We start from the raw sequence: 19691 nt of genomic DNA on the forward strand, positions 1-19691 counted from the left end.
ACCAGGTAGCTCATATATTCATTTTCTTGACTTTGTTGTTCAGGTGCTTTGGCCAAAACTACTCTACTACCTTACCCCACAACAGTACAGCAATGCCACCACTCCACTTTGTAAGAGTCTGATAGTTCTCGGCAATAAAAAGAAAGACAACAAGGAACCTACCTTCAATATCGACTTTTCACAAGAAGGTAGGTGCATTAACCATCTTTGTTAATATGTACAGTATGCCATAAATGTGGGATGTGAAATTTAAACCTTAAAATAGAAGAATACATTCAGCAATTCACACACCTTTTTTGCATATTGAAAAATGTCTTTATGTATGATCAGCGTTACTAACTTCACCGTTTCTATTATATATCTGGATTTGGTAATTTTATGTACATAATAGCAGGTTAAATGTTTTTTTTTCTCTCCCGTAGTCAATCTTCCCTCTCCTCAAACACTGATGATCAAACTGCTAGTAAGTACAAGCCTTGTGTGAACACACAACTGGAAAATCAGAAATACAAAGTCATTGATTTTAGTTATTTTATATTAAATCCCTCGTTATCCAATAGATTTTAAGAATAGGGTTTATTTAACAGAGTAACATTTAGCCCTGATTCTGATCGTAAAAAGGTATGGTTCTTTTCACAAAAACTGATGTTGTGTTCATTCCAGGTCAATGCAGCATTTCCATTCCATAGCAGAGGTCATGGAGCTCCATCACTCTCCCTCCTACAAATCCTCTCTGTCAACATTCACCGCAACACAGAGGCTGTTTGGGATCAAGAGATCCCGCCTCTGCTGACAGTACTGGAAGGTAAGATGTTTGCTGAGAGCAAAAATGGATCCTACTGCATGAAAATAATCTTTAAACCAAGTAACTTCAAAGAATAATAATGAGTTCTTTTTTTTCTATTGTTGGCATTATTTGAATTTCCATCAAACGCAAATGTCTGTCTTCCATTCTTGCCTTTTTTTGTTTTCAGAGTCAACTGCAGAAGGCCTTGACAAGAAAAGTTGGGATGCAAATCTGTTGAAGGTGTTTTTTTAAAATAAAGTATTTTTTATATTATAGTATATTTTTAAAGTATAAGATTATGTACACTACAGTAAATTGAATTCGGAAAGTCAACAACATTCATAAATTTCAGTCAGGCTTCCGAGCACATCACAGCACTGACAGAGCACTGGTGAAAGTGTTAAATGACATTAGCATTGACCTGAACACTGATTCTGGAACAGTCCTTCAACGGGTTTAGGTCCTGTTTAGAAGGCTGGAGTTATTTTGTTGAAATTAGCAGTTATGAATCTGATTGATTGGCTATGACCTGTGGTGCGCCCCAGGTGTCAGTTCTTGGTCCTCTTTTGTTCAACTTGTATATGCTCCCTCTCGGTCAAATAATACAGAACTTAAACATTAATTATCACAGCTATGCAGATGATACACAACTTTAAGTGTCCGCGTCACCTGACGTCTGTAACCCGACGGACTTACTGTGTCAGTGTCTGGAGCAAATGAACACCTAGATGAAAGTGAATTTTCTCAAATTAAATGAAGACAAAACTGAAATCATTCTGTTTGGCAGTAAAGCGAAGAGGCTCTGTATTAGTAAACATCTTGAGACTCTGGCTCTTAAAACCACCGACCAAGTCTGTAGCCTTGGAGTGATAACAGACTCAGATCTGACTTTCAACAGCCACATCAAAGCTGTCACCAAATCATCTTTTTAGTACCATTTGAAAAACATCTAAAGAATTAAGTTTTCTCTCCTAGAATGACCAGGAGAAACTCATCCATGCGTTCATCTCTAATAGACTGGATTACTGTACATTAATGGCCTTTTAACAGAACTTTCAGAACAGAAAAAGAGCATTAAAAAGCTGCAGCTCATCCAGAACGCTGCTGCTAGAGTTTTAACCAGGACTAAGAGATCTGAACACATCAGAGCAGTTTTAAAGTCTCTACACTGGCTTCCTGTCACTTACAGAATAGTTTTTAAAACGCTTCTGATTGTTTAAAAATCCCAGAGCGGTTTAGGCCCAGAATACATCCATGATATGTTCAAAGAATATAAACCCAGCAGGGCCCTCAGATCCAAGGACTCAGGTCAGATAATCCAAACTAAACATGGGGAGGCAGCATTTAGCTGTTATGCTGCAAAAAGTGGAACAAACTGCCAGTGGAGATTAAACTTTCACCAAATGTAGACAGTTTTAAATACAGGTTAAAAGCATTTCTGTTCTCATGCGCCTATGCATGAAATCTGCACGGTATTTTTTATTTGATTTTTTTATTCATCTTGCTTTTAATCATTTTAATCTAATTACTCTTTGTGATTTTGATTTTTGTAATTCTCAATGTTTTGTTGATTTTATTGTTTTATTTTAAAGCACTTTCAGTTGTCTTCCGCATGAAATGTGCTATACAAATAAACTCGCCTTGCCTTGCCTTTTGTAATATCCTACACTCGGTGGTGTAACCATTGTTTCCATTTGAAGCGGGTAACCTTAATTATTGTGTATATTAGACTTCCAACAAAATATCGTCACTGTTGGGTGGAATCCTATGTCCAAATTTGGTTTATTTCATAATATTTCACAAACCTATGCGATTGGTTTGTTCCCACGTGGGTCTATTTTTACGAATTGACCAATCAAAAGTGTCAAAAATGGCTTGCTCTCTTTGACGATGCAGTGTGAAAAATAGTGCTTTTGTAGATGCAAGGATTCCACCTGATGCCAATGATATGGTTTCCCCACTCAGGATCATGATGATACTTTGTAAATACTGTTTAATCAAACTTTAAGTTTGACTGAAATGCCATTACAACATAATGGAATCGTCCACAGCTCCTGGCTAAAACTTTGGTGGCTGTTGACGATGACAAGTGGGTATGCCAGTTTGCAGCAGAAGCAACGAGTTATCTTTCCACCTATGATAATGCTTTGGAGGAGAAGGTACACGCCGACTAACTACGTTTAAAGGCTGAAACTATTGCGACACAAAGTAATGCACCATTTATTTTCTTTCCTTGACAGAGCTTCCTGTATCGCTGTATTGGAGTGACCCTCCAGCATTCTTTTAACAAGGACTTTGTTAAAAAACAGTTGCAGGAAATCCTCCTCGCAGCACGACACAATGACGCTGTTGAAAGAGAGGTGCTTTCAACTCAATTGTTACAGCTGATTTTGTCGAGAGTAGTTGACTAGAATTAAACTTGTAGTGAGTTTCTCAAATGATTACAGGTTTACTGGGCTTTAAGCACTGAGCCGAAATGGCAGCTCGATGGGCACTTGATAATATCCAGTCTTAATAAACATTGCCATTAACAATCATGTTCAATAAACAATTATTGTAAGATTTGAGTAAACAGCTCATTAAAAAAAACGAAAAAAAAAATAAATCATTTTTTTGTATTTCGTACTACTATATCGTACTACCACTGAGGAATAAAATATTCTTTCTGAATGAATGCATTTGGATAAATATATTTTGTAGTGCTTTTCGAGCAGTAAAAAAAGCACGTTTTGATTTTAATCCCACAAGTTTGATAAGATAGTACTGGACTTCACTTGCATCTGAGTAAATTGAACATAACTCATTTGTTTTCGTGGTTTGGTTAGGGTGTGGCTCTGGGCGTTGGATTGTGTGCTAACAGCCATTTAGAAGGAACTCTGGCCAAACTTGATGAGTTTGGGAAGTCTGATGCATTCAAGAAATCCCCAAGTATCTTCAACCTGCTCAAAGTAAAAGACATTACATATCAATTAAAATGATGAAGTACTCAGTTGATCCTCAATTTCTGTCTCTGTCTCCTGTCCTCAGGATCGTAATGACGTCGAGCTGGAGAAGGTAAAAAGCACTTTAATCTTGTGTTATGGTCAAGTGGCCGTGAACGCTCCACCAGAAAAGATCCTGAATCGCATTGACCAAGACATTCTTCGCTGCATTAGTAAACATTTCAACACTAAGGTAACTCAAACACTGTGGTGATACACTGTAAGTATGTTTGTTTGCGGTCGTGCTCACAAAATGAAAACATTTCTAATTTAGTCTGTATTATGAGATTTTTATTTATTTATTTTTTTAAGTGTGTTGAATCATTTAGTGTAACCAGACAGGCCAGCGATTAATACTCTATAGGTTTGAATGAACAACATATCTCTGTGAAAATGTTATGATTTATCCTCCATCATCAATCTCCGAGCATTATTTTTTTCATCATGCTAACAAAATCTTATAAATGCAGTTTATAGGTTGCAACATTTTTGTTGTTGTTTTTTTTATTTTGGGTTTCAACTTTAATATTCATATTTAGGCTTGTGACTATATTACCTCTATTTCATACAGGTTCTGGGGATTAAAGTAATGACAAAGGTATCGTCACAGGGATAACGGGGCTATTTAAATTTATCTGTCATAAATTTCCAAGTGAACTTTCTTACTTTCCTGGTCTTTTTCCCTTTTCTTGTGCACACATTTGCAGTGATGCCGTCTTTGAAATCTTACCTTAAAGCCTAAAAGTCTGACAAGAGTTTGTTGCATTAAGCATTATTTGCATCCAACCTTTTAACAACGTTACGTTTTCAACTTTCCCACTCCAGGGGGATCATTTTGTCAGTGGGATTGACACTATGATGAGAGCATTTTTTTGTTGCTAAAATGCTTTGTTGCTTTCAAGTCTTTCTCAGTTGCTCACAAAAGGTAAACAGAACAACAGTGAACAATACAGTTTGTGCTAACTTCTTGCATCATTCATGGATCACGATTAATAAACAAGAAAAGTATTGCTGTAGCTGCTTTGTTTTTGACATTATGATCTCTGTGTCATTCAAATTAAATTGCTTGTCAATATCTAAAATTCATATTCGATTTTGGAGACTGCTCCATGAATGCTGAGCAGGCTACTTTTCATTTTCTGGTTGGCTCCTAACAGCTTGGTCATGAGTCTGAACTTCAAACGGGTCTGGCACTTTATAGACCAGAGCCTGTGGGTGTGTTTAACTGAACTCCTCTAATCAACACTGATTTCATCTCTTCATCTACAACAGTGGTGGCTTAATCTTAATGTGTAGTTCATAAGTTCATATTGCTTTTGATTCTCGCATTTAACTTTTGCTTTGCTGTTTGTAAAATATGCTACTAGTGGTGACATGTATTTCTTTCTTCTGAATTGTGGCATTTGAGTCTGCAAACACAATCTTATGATGTTTGTGTCATCTCACCTTGCTCTCTTTTGTGTCCTACATTCTGTGTACCCACAACTGTGTGTCTGTGTGTGGCCAAATGTTAGGATTTGACAATGAAACTAAGTTTGATCCAGAGTGTTGGCCTTGTTGCCAAAGCCATCAGTGAGTGTGTTAAGAAACAAGGCTACGTCTTCTCTCGCAAACAGGAACTCATTGCTGTTATGCAGGTGAGTGATCTGCACATTTAATTTGCTTCATAAAGCAAATGGTGGCGCGTGTTGCATGTGGTTAGCGTGGCATCTGCCTGACAGTGTTGTGGGCTTTATGAGAAAAATATTAATCATGATTATTTTGGTAATACAGTAATTGAAATCACGATCATTTATTTTTTGGTACAAAACAAGAAAATGTTTAAACGTAAACAATATAAAGACAAATACATTTCCTCGAAACGCTATAATTATGTAAGTTCCAAACAAAATTGATAAAATTTATTATAAAATAAAAAAAAAGATGCAAATGTATGATTTTCCTTGATTCTAAACAAACGGAGTGCGTTAGATGTAAATGCATATTAATAATCGTTTTTTACGATCATGCCAATTTTGTAATCGTGGAGTGTAATAATTGTTATTGGAATTGGATTTTGTTTAATTGCACAGACCTACTGGAGGTTGCGTATGCTCACACCTAGTTTGCATGGTTTTCCTTCAGGTACTCTGACTTCCTTCTGCATTCCAAATGCATGCATGTTAGGTTAATTGATGATGTGATTGATTGGGAATCATTATTATTTGTCTGATTGTGACCAATGGGGGCCAGAATTAGAATGGTTTGATAACAGACAAGCAGCCCACATAAAAATTGAATTGGTTGTCTAATATCATACTTCATGGTATATTTGTACAAGCAATGAAAAAGCACATTTTGTCTTATGTATTGGTTTTTAGTACTCTGCACATTTAATTATTCGATGTGTTTTTTTGGACAGGATTTTATTAAGGCAGAGCCTGCTGATGCGCTTCGGACTCCAGTGCGCCACCTGGTCATGAGCACCTGTGCCAACCTAATGTATCCTCCTATGTTCCTCAGGAGTTTCACAGTTGAAGTAGACTAGCTATTGACATTCAGTCTCTGAAATAAACCTCCCTCCCCCAACAAAGAACTAGTGACAGCATATCTTGTATAACTAAGAGAAACAAATCTGTGAGATTGATTTTATTGCTTTTTGTTGTGGCACTCACTTCATTTCCCAGTGTTTGATCCTTTGACCTTTAAGTGTTTCAGGCCTCTCGACCCGGCACTGAGTGAGAATGAGAGTTTTGACTTGCTGAAGGTGTGTGTGAACAGTGTGTTCTCTCTTCCACCTGAGACGTACACTCCAGAGAAAACAACAAAAGAAGAAGATATACTAAACCCCAAACAAAGAAAGGTGAACTGAACACGTTTTCACCCCCTAACTCATATTAAGATACAAACAACCTTGCACATGTGCTACATTTTTATCACACCCTATTGTTAGTCAACTCGACACGTCATGTGTGCAGGCCTTGTACAAAGACACATTGTCTTCACTGCATGAGTTACTGAGCAGTGTGCTCGGCAAGGATCCCATGCCTGATAGTTTGCAGAGTGTATTCAAGGTAGGACTCTTGATTTTTCTACCCCATGGAGCTTTTCTCGTACCTTATTACTTTGTAGCTTTGCCAATGCATAATCATAAATGACTGATTTACTGTGCTCAGAATAAATGACATAAAGACCACAGTTCAGTTCTCTGAATAAGATATGTTCCGAATTGTATAATGACAGAAATGTTGTAAAACTTACTTTTCACTTCCCGCCCCAAATAAAATTCACTTCAAATTGTTCAAAGTAATTTCTACTCCACTGACATTCATCAGGGGTGTCCTCATTATTGCACTATCATTTCCAATAATTTTGTCTTAAAAAAAAACAACAAAAAAAACAACCTGTGAGCCAATCGCAATACTAGTCTTCACTTTCATGTGCAAGCAATGTGGAAAAAAACAACATATGTAGTGTAACAATGTTATATAAAACAATTTCTAACAAAGCCACCATTCCTTTTGGGGCGGACTGTGAGAAGAAAAGCAAACAAAACATATTTTTGTTTTTTTTTGTGATGAGAATGTCATTCATAAAGCCGAGTTACATGGCTATTGTGATGTTTTGTATAAGTTTCTTGATTGTAAGTGTAAGTATTGCATGATACATTGTCACAGCATTTGTCACTTGGTTTCAGTTCCACTGTCCACATAACAATAACAATATATTTTTTTAATGATACAAGATGCAAGTTAAGCACATAAATGTCTGAACTTTGATTACCGGTAATTCCAAATGTTTTCCAAGTTTCTAATGTATCTTCTAATGTGATTTACCATAATACTCCTGAAGTGGATACAAATACGTATCCATTGCGTTATTATTACATGTATGAATAAATGAGTACAAGTTTAATACACAACCAAAGGCAAGCTTTGTAACCGTTGTGTACGGCGGGAACACACATTTTTACCCAGATTTCAAGTTCATTGCATTGAAAGCCTATCCTATAGACTGTACATCATTCTTTGCAACCTAAAATTAATAATTAAAATTCACGTTACACTCGGCTGCTCTTTATTGTCCAACATCATCATGTTATGTCCTACACAGCACGTTGAATGCTGGCTGACCTCGACACTAGACCACGAGAGAGAGAGAGCTATCTCGGCCACTGCTCACATGCTGACTCACTACCTGGACAACATGACAGTAAAGGTGAACACAGACTCGGGTGTCGCGTTTCTGCATGACACCACTGCCTTTTGCATGACATCTATTTGATTCAATGCTCACGTGCAACCTTGTCTAGAACATGATGTCCTTCCACAACCTCGGAGCTCTGCTGGGTCGACTGTCTCCACGCTGCTCTGACCCTCACCTCGCTGTCCGCACCACTGCTATTGACTGCGTATACATTCTGCTTTCTATCCAACTACGCTATGAAGGTGAAAACACTTATTTATGTATTTATTTTTTTTAAATTTTGGTGAGCTTTTCCAATGTTATTATGTAATATGTCTGGACTGTGTGGTTTTTTTTTTTTGAATAAACTTTCATTAGTTTCAGGTAGATTTGACATACACGGACAAAATGAATGAGTCAGTGGCGAGCTAAAAAGAAGTTTGAACGTCAGGTTCTTACACACCCAAATATGGATTAACTGACTTGCAATGTTTCGTGGACTGTAAAGGCATGTTAGAACAGAATAAAATGCCTTTTTATAACTGTTCTGACTAAAGCATACATTGTGCAATATGACTCTGCTGGAACAATGGTGTACGTTATAGGCAGTGCTTGAATTACGAAGTACGCGACCTACGACGTTTCGCCTTTACGACGCCCGTGCCTCTTCATCTTCCCTTTTGTCCCCAGCACCATAGTGACTACATTTACATGCGGTGAATATTCGGGTTAAGGTAAAAATTCCGATTTCTGAAACATTCTGAATATCCCGTTGACATGAATGAGCGGACAGAGTTGCGCCGGCATTTGAATAAGCCACTATGACGGCAAAGCCCGGCGTCGTGACTCAAATGGACGTAATTTCCGCGTGGTACTTTCAACTGTCAATAAAACACTTGATATGCATGTCATTCACCACATGAATGAAGCAGCCGGTTTCCTTCTCGCTCCAAAAGTGTGCTTTTACCTCTGCTTGTGTATTTGCGGTGGTTGTGCGCCAAACACCGCACTTCCACAGACAAGCACTTTCTGTACTACAAAGACCAGCATTCCGTGCGGTTGTGCATGGCGCAGAGTGTTTCTATCGTGTCTGTGTGCGCCGGCAGTATCTTTGCCTTTTTCACCCTCCTCTCCTTCTTCTCCATCCACCCCTCAGCAGTAATGCTAAGTACAGACTCTTATGTTTTTATTTTAATGTATTTTCGTTTATTTATACCAAGCATTTTGATGTAAATTTCGACTTTTAACGGTGAAATCCGACATGCGTGGAAATTCAGGTTACGTTGCCAGTGCAGGAACGGAACTCGTTCGTAAATTGAGCACTTCCTGTTGTCTTAAGATTTCTTCAAATGCATGCATGCATGTACGCTTTTTTTCTTGTGTGCTCTTGTCCATATACTAGATGATAACGTATTATGCATCTTAGTCTAATTTAATTTGTCCTTCTGAATATGACATTCAGGTTTTGCTCTTGACTATAAAGATGAAGCTGTGGAAGGTCTTTTGCCCCTTAAAACAAAACTCGAAAGCCCAGACCATTCAGTCCTCTACAAGACCTGCTCTGAGCTCACCAAGGTAACGTTTCAGCACATATCCCATCTAATCGCTGGATCTTTTGCAATGAATGTAGCTTTAAGCTATCACACAGCGGCAATGCTCTCATACTCAATGTTGCTTTACACCGAGTATGCAACTTCATTAAAATGCAAGTGAATGTAAGAAATGTGCTGTCACTGTATATTTTCTCATGCCCTTCAGGTGATGAGTAAGCGCCTGCCTCAGCAGCAGATGACCACATTGGTGTTCATGTTATTTGAGGGTCTGGTTGACAGTCAGCCAAACTGTTGCAGAGCTGCTTCTGTCATCCTGAACACGTTGCTGAAAAACAGAGGAGGGGGACTCCAAGAGATGGTAGTGCTAACGCTTACAGGGGGCTAACCTTTGGTTGCTGCACACTGTACTTGTTGTGATTTGAAATAGTTTTGGTCTCATATAGTCTTCATTTATTTGTGACAGGTACCAGAAATGCTGGAGGTGCTTCATGTGCGACTGCAGAGCATCACTGAGGAGCAGGTGGGCTTAGGCAATACCGCACAATAATATTTAGCAGCTTTTATTGCAAAATATTTAGGTATTTTATTCACGTTTCGAATGGCGACCTAGTTATGCGCGATTGTGTCATGCAAATAACTTGTACATGCATTTAGGTGAGAGTGGCAGTTGGGCAGACGGTGCTAATCATGGCCTCTCAACATCTCCAGACTGTTGTCAATACACTTGTTAACCAACCACTACCGTATGACAGGTAGTTATACAACTAGTACACACTTTTTTCTTTTTCTTTTTTTTTTCCATTTGGTCACTCCACACGTTAGTGCCATGAAATAATTCATGCAAATACTTGACAGCTTTTTGCCCCTCAGTTTGTATATATCATTGCATTTTTATGGTTCTACTTCTCGTCTTTTCAGCTGGACCAGCGAGATGTGGATGGCTTTGGGAGCAGACTCCATAGTGGCCAGTCAAATCATAGAGATAGTGATGGAGAAACTTTCTGTCATGGCGCCCTATGTGGACAAGAAGGAGTCAATGATCAGAGGAGGAACAACCAAGGTGGCTACTAATAAGCCACTTGCTGTAAGTGACAAACACACTGCATGCTGCCATCCTGGTATTGCAGTATATGACTGTCACCAATGTGTGTGTGTGTGTGTGTGTGTTTTTTTTTTCCCAGATGACATGTGGTCTCAAGGAATTGTTATTAAATGGTCAGAGCCAGGAGCCAGCGTTAAGCAAGTTTTCTCAGCTCGTCTCCTGTCTCATTGTCAGACTGGCAGCTAGTGTTGGCGTGTCTGCACCAAAGGACAACGCCACCAAACGCACTGCCTCCATCCACGTTGCAGGGTTGGCATATTTGCCGTCTTGTGTGTGCCGCCTTTGTGAAGCAGATTCTAGTGACTAATAGTGTTGTGTTCTCTGTGTGTCCAGAGTTGCGGCTGATGCACTGCAAATCTTGCTAGCCAGAGCTCAGTTAGATGAGGTGTTAAAAAGACTCGATGAGGATAAAGCTTGGGACGCAATGAGGGAACAGAATACGCACATCACTGGAGTAATACTACTAGCAAGGTAAACGTATTACACGTTGTAACGCTTATTTTCTGACAGGTAAATCTAAATAGTTAAATTATATGCATATATTGACAACAATTAATTCACAGCAAATTAGTATCCATCATAAGCAGGTTTATAACCACTTGTTGGTATGAAGTGAGGCGAGGGCAATAAAGCATATAATAATAATACATCAGAATTTTGTACAGCGTTTTTTTTTTAATAGCATTAGCTAATAAAAAATGTATACTATGATTCAGTGGAGTAAGCAACAGTAACACGCCTCCAAGCGGTAAGAAGGCCACTTCAAAATGAATCTATCCAAACAAACCTTGCAAAGTATGGACATCAATGCCTTGCCACACTTTAATTTGGAAATTATTTCCGGTAGCATGTTGCGGCGTAAAAGCTGACTTTACTTGTCCTCCAGACGGTGTTTGGCGCATTCACTGCCATTAGAAATTGTTGTTACTGAATCGATTCAACAATACAACGGCATCCTGAAAGAACATTCCATTGCTGATTAATTGATTAAATTTTTTTTTTTAAATGACTTAATCACGCTGACACTGTATAGTACGGCGTCTGTTGTTATCATTTAGCAACTGCTGCAGCACTAGAAGTGTTAGCTTAGGAGTCCTAGTTTAGCTGTGCTAGCTTAGCAGCATTAGTTCAGGGGTGCTGTTTTAGCAGTGCTATATAAACAATAAACATATGCTTAAAAACGTTTCAACAAAGTTAAGAGTTGCCAATATTTTCCCTTTTACTGAAAATTGATGTCGGCACCAAACATAAAAACATCCGTCTGTTTCTAGTAATAATGATGGAAGAACGCCTCTGAAGGATATGACCTTAGGTGTTTATCTCACCTTTTATTATAAATCACAAACACAGCTACTGTGGGCCGTAGCCGACGCAAAAACAGCAAAAACAGCCTCAGGCAAAGAACATAACACGGACTAACTCCTCTCTCAGTAGCTTAACGTCCACTCTCCCAACTGATGTCGTGATCCCCCTCTCGCATTCCGTGAGTCGCGTCATGCGTTCAAAACACTCGGAAATAACATTGCTCAGCAAAAACATGACATGTTATCAACAACACACATAACTAAATCGTAAAAAAATGTAGAGTTCTTAGTTGCTAGGCAGGCAAAGTTAGAAAATAATCACTTGTCCCCAACTCCGGTGCCTCGGAGAAAGTGAGCGTGCGTTTAGTCTGCTTGGGCAGTATGGGAGTGGCTCCTCACTTTATGATGTAGAAAAGTGTGGACCCAGTCGTTTTCTTGGAATGGGAGAGGCTGTTGCTTAGAGAGGAGGAATGCTGTGAAAACTGTGAATGGAGGAAAACATAATTTTGAGTTTTTTTGGCGGGGGAGGAATTGGCATTTTAACATGACTAAAAGCTAAAGAAAAACAAAAGTTCATTTAGCATGATTGTACTTTGTTACTTCCCATCTCTGGAACAGAGTGGCTTTACTGTCATTACCAGAGATATGAGCAGTAGGTAAGGTATTTCAATCAATCAAAATCGTATTTATAGAGCACCTTTCATACAGAAATTGTAGCTCAAAGTGCTTTACAGATTAACATTCACCCTCAGAAGCCCAGGTCGGATTTGAAAAAAAATCTTGAGTTGTACTATTCACACTGCATGAAAAAAATCAGACGCATGTCGCATATGGGCAAAAAAAATCGCAATTGAGTTGCAGTGTGAACATAGACTTAGTGATGTTATTAATGTGTGGGAATAAAAGTCAACTCTAAAATCACACCCTGGAGTTTCACCTGTGTGGATGGATTAAATACAAGAAGTTGACCCCCATCTGAAATGGACTGATGCAAAGTGGAAAAGTGTGCAGTGGTCTGATGAGTCCACATTTCAGTTTGATTTGTTTTTGGACATCATGATCAAAGAGGGGCCAAAGAGGTAAAGGACCGTACAGATTAACAGTGCAAAGTTCAAAAGCCAGCATCTATGATGACATGAAGGTGTGTTAGTGCCCATGGTGTGGCGCATTATGAAACGTAAAATACGACAACAGAGACTGTTCAGCAGCTGAAGTTGTTGAACAATCAAGAACGGGAAAGAATTACACCTGCTAAATTTCAACAATTAGTGTCCTCAATGCTCTAATAATAGAATATATAATAACGTCATTAGAATTTGGGTTTGTGCGACTGCTATTTGTCCCACATTTACTACTAGGACTGCTGCCAGTAATTGTAACAGTCTGAGTTCTGTACTATTAGTTACAGAACAATAATGGGATAGGAAGTGTAGACTCCTCCAGTCATCAATAAGTATAAAAGAAGTGGTACTGCTTGTTGTCTCAAGAATGAGGTTCTTTTCATCATTTTCCATCTGCCCAAGGGGTCTCAATCAAGGGATATTTCTCTTGTCAACAGGGCGATGGCGAAACATGCCGGTCCCAGGTTGCCCGCCATCGTCGAGTGTTTATGCCCTTCCTTGAACAACATTTATGAATGTCAGCGTATCACCGTCACAGCTTTCTTCTCTGAGGTGACAACTAGCGAGTGAAACCACAATTCTATGCACTTTTCATATGAAATCTTTCAGTCTTCACAAAATTGTTCTTGAGTTGTTTCTTTACTTTACAATATTCTGAAGCAAATGCCTCTCTTTCTTGCTAGCTCTTGAATCATCACGTGGCTACGGAGTTGATGTTTATTGATGTCTTAATGAATAACATGATGGAAAGGATATCGGATCCTTGCTGTACTGTCCGCATGTTGGCAGTGCGGGGTCTTGGAAACATTGCTGTCGGATCACCTGAAAAGGTGCGCATGCAGGCAAACACGGGTGCAAAAGCTGGTATAACTAGAGCGAGTTCATTATTCATTGCCTTCTTCTCTGCAGGTGAACAAATATGCCAAAGAACTGCTAGCAGCCATGAGTTCAGGCATGGAGGAAAAAGATGACCCAGGTAATTGTCATGTTGGACAACATCACAGTACGGGTGTGTGGCAGCTATTTCCTGTTCTCGGGTCTGATAGCTCTCTAAATTTGGTCTTGAATCCATCCATTTTTATAGCCACGGGTGCACATATGTGGTGCGCATGTGCACATCAAGGTTATTACAGCTAATAACTGACAAAAAAAAGCATTTATGTTAACGAAATAAAAACAAGAGTGCTTTAAAAAAAAAAAAAAAAAAAAAGGTTAACTAACTGAAACCAAATTTTACATCTTTAAAAGTTACAGAAACTAAGTATATTTACAGCAAAAAATATCCTTTGTTTTATCTTATTTATTTCAGTGTTACGGTTGGCCGTACGGAAGGACAGTTGAACATTTAAGAATTGTAGTTTACTTTATTACACAGTACTCATTGTGACCTTTTTTGGGTGTTCTTTTATGGCGCACAGGATATATATATATATATATATATATATATATATATATATATATATATATATATATATATATATATATATATATATATATATATATATATATATATATATATATATATTATATATATCCGCCGTTGTGTTTCCTTGTGCACATCCAGTCACATTCGTGTACTAGTACAGGGACATAACCAAACATGTCTGACTACATTCATCTGTTGGCCCTTGCAGCTGCTCTGGCTACTTTAATAACCCAACAGGATTTCTTCCAACAATTTTACAGACTCTGTTCATCTACTATTTTTTGCAAGTAGACATTAACTCTGTTCATCTACTATTTTTTGCAAGTAGACATTATTTTGGTTTTTGCAGAGCAGATCATTGACGTAGAATGCAGATCAGAGTGACGGGAGATTTTACGCAAGTGCATGGACGTGGCGGAGTTGCATCACAGCACCACCTAGCCGCCTAATTAAGACAATTTTTTTTAAAAAAGTCATTAGATTCAAAACAGAAAATTCTAAACTATTGTGTGGGAAACCAACGAAGGCAGTGAAGTGTCAGGGATGTGTTTGCATTGGGTGGAGTAGTGAGTTGTGTAAGTGCGCGTCAATGTTGCTGCTAGCACGCCAAAAACGTTGATAGAGATGGACGTGGCTGCGTAAAACAGCACAAGAGAGTGAGGTGACGAATTAGCACCGGCAGCCACGCTTCCAGGAGAAAGTCCGCATAAGGGTTGTTTTGGGAACAGGCCCACAATAATATCAGTCGACCTTGTGTCTTGCTGGTGCCTCTCAGAGGGCGTTAATTCACCAAATTGGCAATCAATTTTTCAAAACTGTGCCAAAATCTCCTTTTTGTTTACCATCTGCGCAGTGTCTCGAGATTGAGTTCACCCGTCGCCTGAGTCCGAGTGTTGACCGCTCGTGCCACAGCATCCACAAAGACCGGCAGCTTTGTTCACTTCAGTAGAGCTGCTCCCGTTGCCTGACATTTTACGATAAAACAGGAACTGCCAACGTCAAACAGCAGGATACCTGTTTTCAGAATTCGAATAATAGACACACAGTCTTCCATGTAAACCAAAAATCCAAGATGTGTTCAGCTGCCAACAACTAAATAAGCACATACTGTGATACTATGATAAATGGCGTGAGATGCAAGAGTTTTTCTGAGAGGTATTTGGAATGTGTTCAATTTTGAATCTCACAACTTGGAGGCGCATGTGCTATGGTAACAAAAAATTGGCAATTGGTTCGGAGGCCGGCCAGACCACTTTTTCACCACAGCCGAACCAATGTTTGTCACCAACTGTACCTGGACTACATGTCACTGTTTGATTTTTCTTTTTGTTGTGTCTGACCTTTTGCTCAGGCAAGCTGATTACTCTTGAGGCAATGTCAGGTCTGTCTAAAGTTCTGCTCTACCTGGATAAGAAGAATGTCCACCTACTAGTGGTTTATATTTTCATGAAGATCAAACCATTTTTAGAGAGTGTAAGTTGAAAAACAGTTTTATTTGCAGATCAAATAGAAGGCTGAGAAAAGACAAATGCTAATAATAGCGACTGTGTTTGTGCCCATCCAGGAGAATGATGAGATTCGCTGTGCTTCTATTCACCTTATGGGGAAACTGTCCAAATTTGGCCCTGGAGAGCCACTGTTCAAGGACCAGATCCACAACGTTCTGGTCAGCCTACTTTTACACCTGGTTGATCCAAACCCGCATGTGGTCAAGGTAGGAAATGTGCTGCCACACCTGCACAATGTTGGCATGGGACACAAGGAACAATTGGTTCTATTACAAATGTGCTCTGATTTTGTTTCCAGGCGTGCAAGTATGCGATGCGTGTGTGCGCTCCGATGGTGGGCTCGGAGCAGATCGCAGCAATGTTCCAGAACCACCTCCATGAGGACAAGAGCTTGCACTACGGGGAGTTCATCAATGATCTCACCAAGTATCTGGTGAGACAGACAGACAGACAGGTTGTACAAAGTGCAGATTATTCCGAATACGGCAACAGTGAACTTGTGTGCCCTTCGAATGACTGAGAGTCCAGGTCGGGTGTACCCCACATTCAAGTCGGCTGGGATGGGCTCCAGCGCGCAATTCAAAATGATGGGTGGATGAATGCTTCTGAAGGGTTGTCCAGATTTAGTTTGGGAGCATTGCTTAAAATCAACTTATAAATCTATCCTGTCATGAGAATATGTTTGCTCTTTTTGTAGATCCAAGACTTTCCAGGCATGCTGAACTTCTACCACATCTCCGTTCTCCAGTTCTTCAAGAGCAACTGGTCCGAAGTCCGGGCAGGAGCTGCAATGTTCATAGGTGTGGATGATCGCTCGTCCACATTCTCTAAATGAAGCTGTTATGATTTTATGCAAATTTGTCTGGGAGCTGCTGGTAAGTGAGTGTGCTTTTAAACAGGGTTTCTGCTGGGGAATCTTCCAGAGGAGCATTACTCTCACCTCAACATGGGTACCATCACTAAAGGTGAACTGGCTTTCTGATGTTTTAAATTGAATATAGTATCGGTTATGGCGGGGAATACAAGCCAGTCCGGACTGGCGAGAGAAAATCTGTGATGTAGAGAAACTCTATTTTTGGGTGGGTTTTCTCCTCTCCTTAAAACAAGACTCAAAACACACTCTTATAGTAAGTATTTTTTAGCACATGTTGTTGCTCTCCACTGTTAAGAAATGGGAGATCAGTGTATAATAACAATGCTTGGAAAAATGAAAAGACATTGCTCCAAAATGTTCAACCAGAACTATACTTCACAAAAGTCCACTAGCTTAATGCTAACATATCATGTGAAACAGCATAGATGGGCAAACAGAATTAGCATAAGAGTAATTAGAAACCTTTGACCAAACAGCTGCTATTTAACATACACAAAGCAGAAAGACATTGTGGCACAACTATAAAAACAGATTTACCTTTATACGGTAAGAACCCATAAAAAGGATCACTTAAAATTCCACAATACTGTATACTGAGGGCGCAAAAGATGAAAAGCATTATAGTGGGGGTTCGCTGTACATAAGTGTTTGTCTTCAATGTGTGTGTTTCTGTACAATTTGTCCTCAGGCCTTGTGATGCTGCTCCAAGATCCCGACCCTGTTGTAAGAGTGAAGGCTGCAGAGGCCATGGGACGTTTCCACTGAAGCAAATATCCGCATGTCATCAAATAGCTGGAAAGTGGTCGTCAGCACGAATGAGTGCAATGTTTTTGAATTTCGTGCAGTTTGTTTGTATATATATATTGCAAAACCGCAATCTTCAAGCCATTAAAGAAGACTCACCTCAGACAGGTGACGCCACGTTCACATTGACAGCCACCTGCACTTATACGCGCATAGCTTTAATAGACCGTGTTTTCACACTTCACTTACGGTACATAGAAAGTCTTCATTTCTTACTATATTTTAGCAACCAAAGAGAGTAGTTTGTAACAGAGGCATGGCAGTGACATGTATACCTGTCGCACACATGCATCTTTTTTTTTTTTTACTATAAATATAGAAAATTATGTTTATAAGAATAAAAATATTTGTTTCTTTAAATATTGCCTGGATGACTCATATTTCCAAATATAAAAGCAGACTTGTACATGAGTCTATGGGTGATGTGGGGGCTATTTTAAATAATACATAAGCATATTTCACTAATACAAGTCTACAGTTCACTTAATTTTTCTATTTAGTTGTTAGAATTGATTTCTTGTTTTTCTGTCGTAACGTCAGCCAAGCTCTCACCTGGTCGCAGCTCCTGGACATTAAATGTGCCAACCTGGCTGAGTGGGACCACAAGTTTGAGCTCTGTCTTTGCCCTTCAAACACACAAGCAATATCCTCGCAAAGTTGAAGCCATTATTCTTGAATGCACCTCGCTGAGTTGTTGTTGTTGTTTTTAATTGTTATTTTCTCATTTATTCAAATGTTACTCTGGTGCATGCCGACACTAACTGCAGCCAGTAGACATTTGAGAATTGGTTCTTCAGTGCAAAAAAAGTCACAATTCAGAGGAAATAGATAAACTGTTGACCCCTTAATGTTAGAACAAGCCTGATTCATTGGTGCCAAAATGTTTTTTGAGAACATTTCTGTTCATCTATGTCGCAATGAATGTTTTTTGTGCGTTTTTGTTGTCCATGTCACTGTGCCTACACGTGTATCTCAGCCTTGTGAATATTTGATCAATTGACAGTTAGGATAGGTGGAGATTATACTGTATAAGAGTAATGATTTCCTCCTCTTTCATATTTCTGTAGCACTTTAAGATCTGTAGTTTTACATTCACGTTAACAGATGATATTCCTCTCCTAAAACTGTGTCCAGCCACTTAGTCAGATGAGGTTGGCCCCCCACAATATACAGTAGCAACTAACAGTAATACAGCTCTGGATATTAAGTTGATGCAAGCAGTTTCTCCTGGATCTGTATTTATTGTGATGAGATTTTAAGTGACAATCTCTCTTCAGGCACTTTCTGTGTATTTGTAATTAGAATGTATCTATTGTTTTGTTACTGTTATAAATTATGATGATATGGCTCTTCATGTTACTATATTATGTGCATTTAGTACATTCCGCATTGTATATGGGGCACTTTTCCCTCTGTGTGTGTGTCACATGATGTCTTGTTGCAAATGGCTCAATGTATGAATGTGTGTGCGTGCGTGCGTGTGTGTGTGTGAGTGCAGGGGTGCTTGTGGAGATCTGTCTTTGTGTATACTGTGAGGGGCGAGTGAAGGCGGGAGCAGGTTTTCCATTTCATGTTGTATTTTGATGTTTTTAGTGTACAGTACTTTGAGTTGCATTTTATGTGTGAAAAGTGCTATATAAATAAAATTTGATTTGATTTCAAATTAACTTTTGAATCCAGAATTAATGGGAGCCCCTTCTTCACCAACAAGCCCAGGAAGTTTTTGTTCCTGGTAACAAAGGTTCCTGTGGCCCAGGTTGTTATAAATTTTTATGAAATAACTACAATACAAACCTTAATAGGATAGAAAATACTACAACTGTTTCAGAACAAAAGTCAAGAGAGTCAAACCAATAAAAGCAGCAATGTAACAAAAATACAAATGTCAATGTCAACATGACAACTAAAATACTTCTCATTGCAAAATGTTTTGAAAATAAAGTTAGTAGTTCAAATGTGTATTGTAGTGTAAACAATACAGTGTAAAAACCTTTAACAGTAGAAAAACAAGACTTCTACTACAACTGTTTCAGAACAAAAGTCAAGATATTGCGAAGAGAAGCGGCG

The 19691-nt window shown here is 38.9% G+C and overlaps 1 protein-coding gene across 4 annotated transcripts in view; it reads left to right on the forward strand.

Moving 5' to 3' along the window:
* Positions 1 to 19291, forward strand: part of mroh1 (maestro heat-like repeat family member 1) — a 35544-nt gene extending 16253 nt beyond the window's left edge. For 2 of the 4 annotated variants that reach the window (XM_086037707.1, XM_086037710.1), the window contains 31 exons: positions 44 to 188; positions 423 to 463; positions 664 to 805; positions 975 to 1027; positions 2839 to 2946; positions 3028 to 3147; positions 3613 to 3735; positions 3815 to 3961; positions 4340 to 4366; positions 5283 to 5405; positions 6170 to 6249; positions 6466 to 6610; positions 6726 to 6821; positions 7861 to 7965; positions 8060 to 8195; positions 9395 to 9507; positions 9691 to 9843; positions 9949 to 10005; positions 10140 to 10237; positions 10404 to 10569; positions 10667 to 10836; positions 10921 to 11058; positions 13450 to 13564; positions 13696 to 13842; positions 13922 to 13988; positions 15790 to 15911; positions 16003 to 16152; positions 16245 to 16379; positions 16644 to 16746; positions 16846 to 16911; positions 17509 to 19291. In XM_086037707.1, coding sequence (XP_085893833.1) covers positions 44 to 188; positions 423 to 463; positions 664 to 805; positions 975 to 1027; positions 2839 to 2946; positions 3028 to 3147; positions 3613 to 3735; positions 3815 to 3961; positions 4340 to 4366; positions 5283 to 5405; positions 6170 to 6249; positions 6466 to 6610; positions 6726 to 6821; positions 7861 to 7965; positions 8060 to 8195; positions 9395 to 9507; positions 9691 to 9843; positions 9949 to 10005; positions 10140 to 10237; positions 10404 to 10569; positions 10667 to 10836; positions 10921 to 11058; positions 13450 to 13564; positions 13696 to 13842; positions 13922 to 13988; positions 15790 to 15911; positions 16003 to 16152; positions 16245 to 16379; positions 16644 to 16746; positions 16846 to 16911; positions 17509 to 17585 — 3468 coding nt within the window. In that variant the 3' untranslated portion in view covers positions 17586 to 19291. Of the gene's footprint in view, positions 1 to 43; positions 189 to 422; positions 464 to 663; positions 806 to 974; positions 1028 to 2838; positions 2947 to 3027; positions 3148 to 3612; positions 3736 to 3814; positions 3962 to 4339; positions 4367 to 5282; positions 5406 to 6169; positions 6250 to 6465; positions 6611 to 6725; positions 6822 to 7860; positions 7966 to 8059; positions 8196 to 9394; positions 9508 to 9690; positions 9844 to 9948; positions 10006 to 10139; positions 10238 to 10403; positions 10570 to 10666; positions 10837 to 10920; positions 11059 to 13449; positions 13565 to 13695; positions 13843 to 13921; positions 13989 to 15291; positions 15746 to 15789; positions 15912 to 16002; positions 16153 to 16244; positions 16380 to 16643; positions 16747 to 16845; positions 16912 to 17508 lie in introns of those variants that run through there. The other 2 variants (XM_086037709.1, XM_086037711.1) reach the window with 2 other exon arrangements.
* Positions 19292 to 19691: the final 400 nt, after the last annotated feature.

The sequence above is a fragment of the Filicampus tigris genome, chromosome 8 (genome assembly GCF_054856515.1).
Source record: "Filicampus tigris isolate MCC_2025a chromosome 8, RoL_Ftig_1.0, whole genome shotgun sequence".
In the NCBI taxonomy this organism is placed as follows: Eukaryota; Metazoa; Chordata; class Actinopteri; order Syngnathiformes; family Syngnathidae; genus Filicampus; species Filicampus tigris.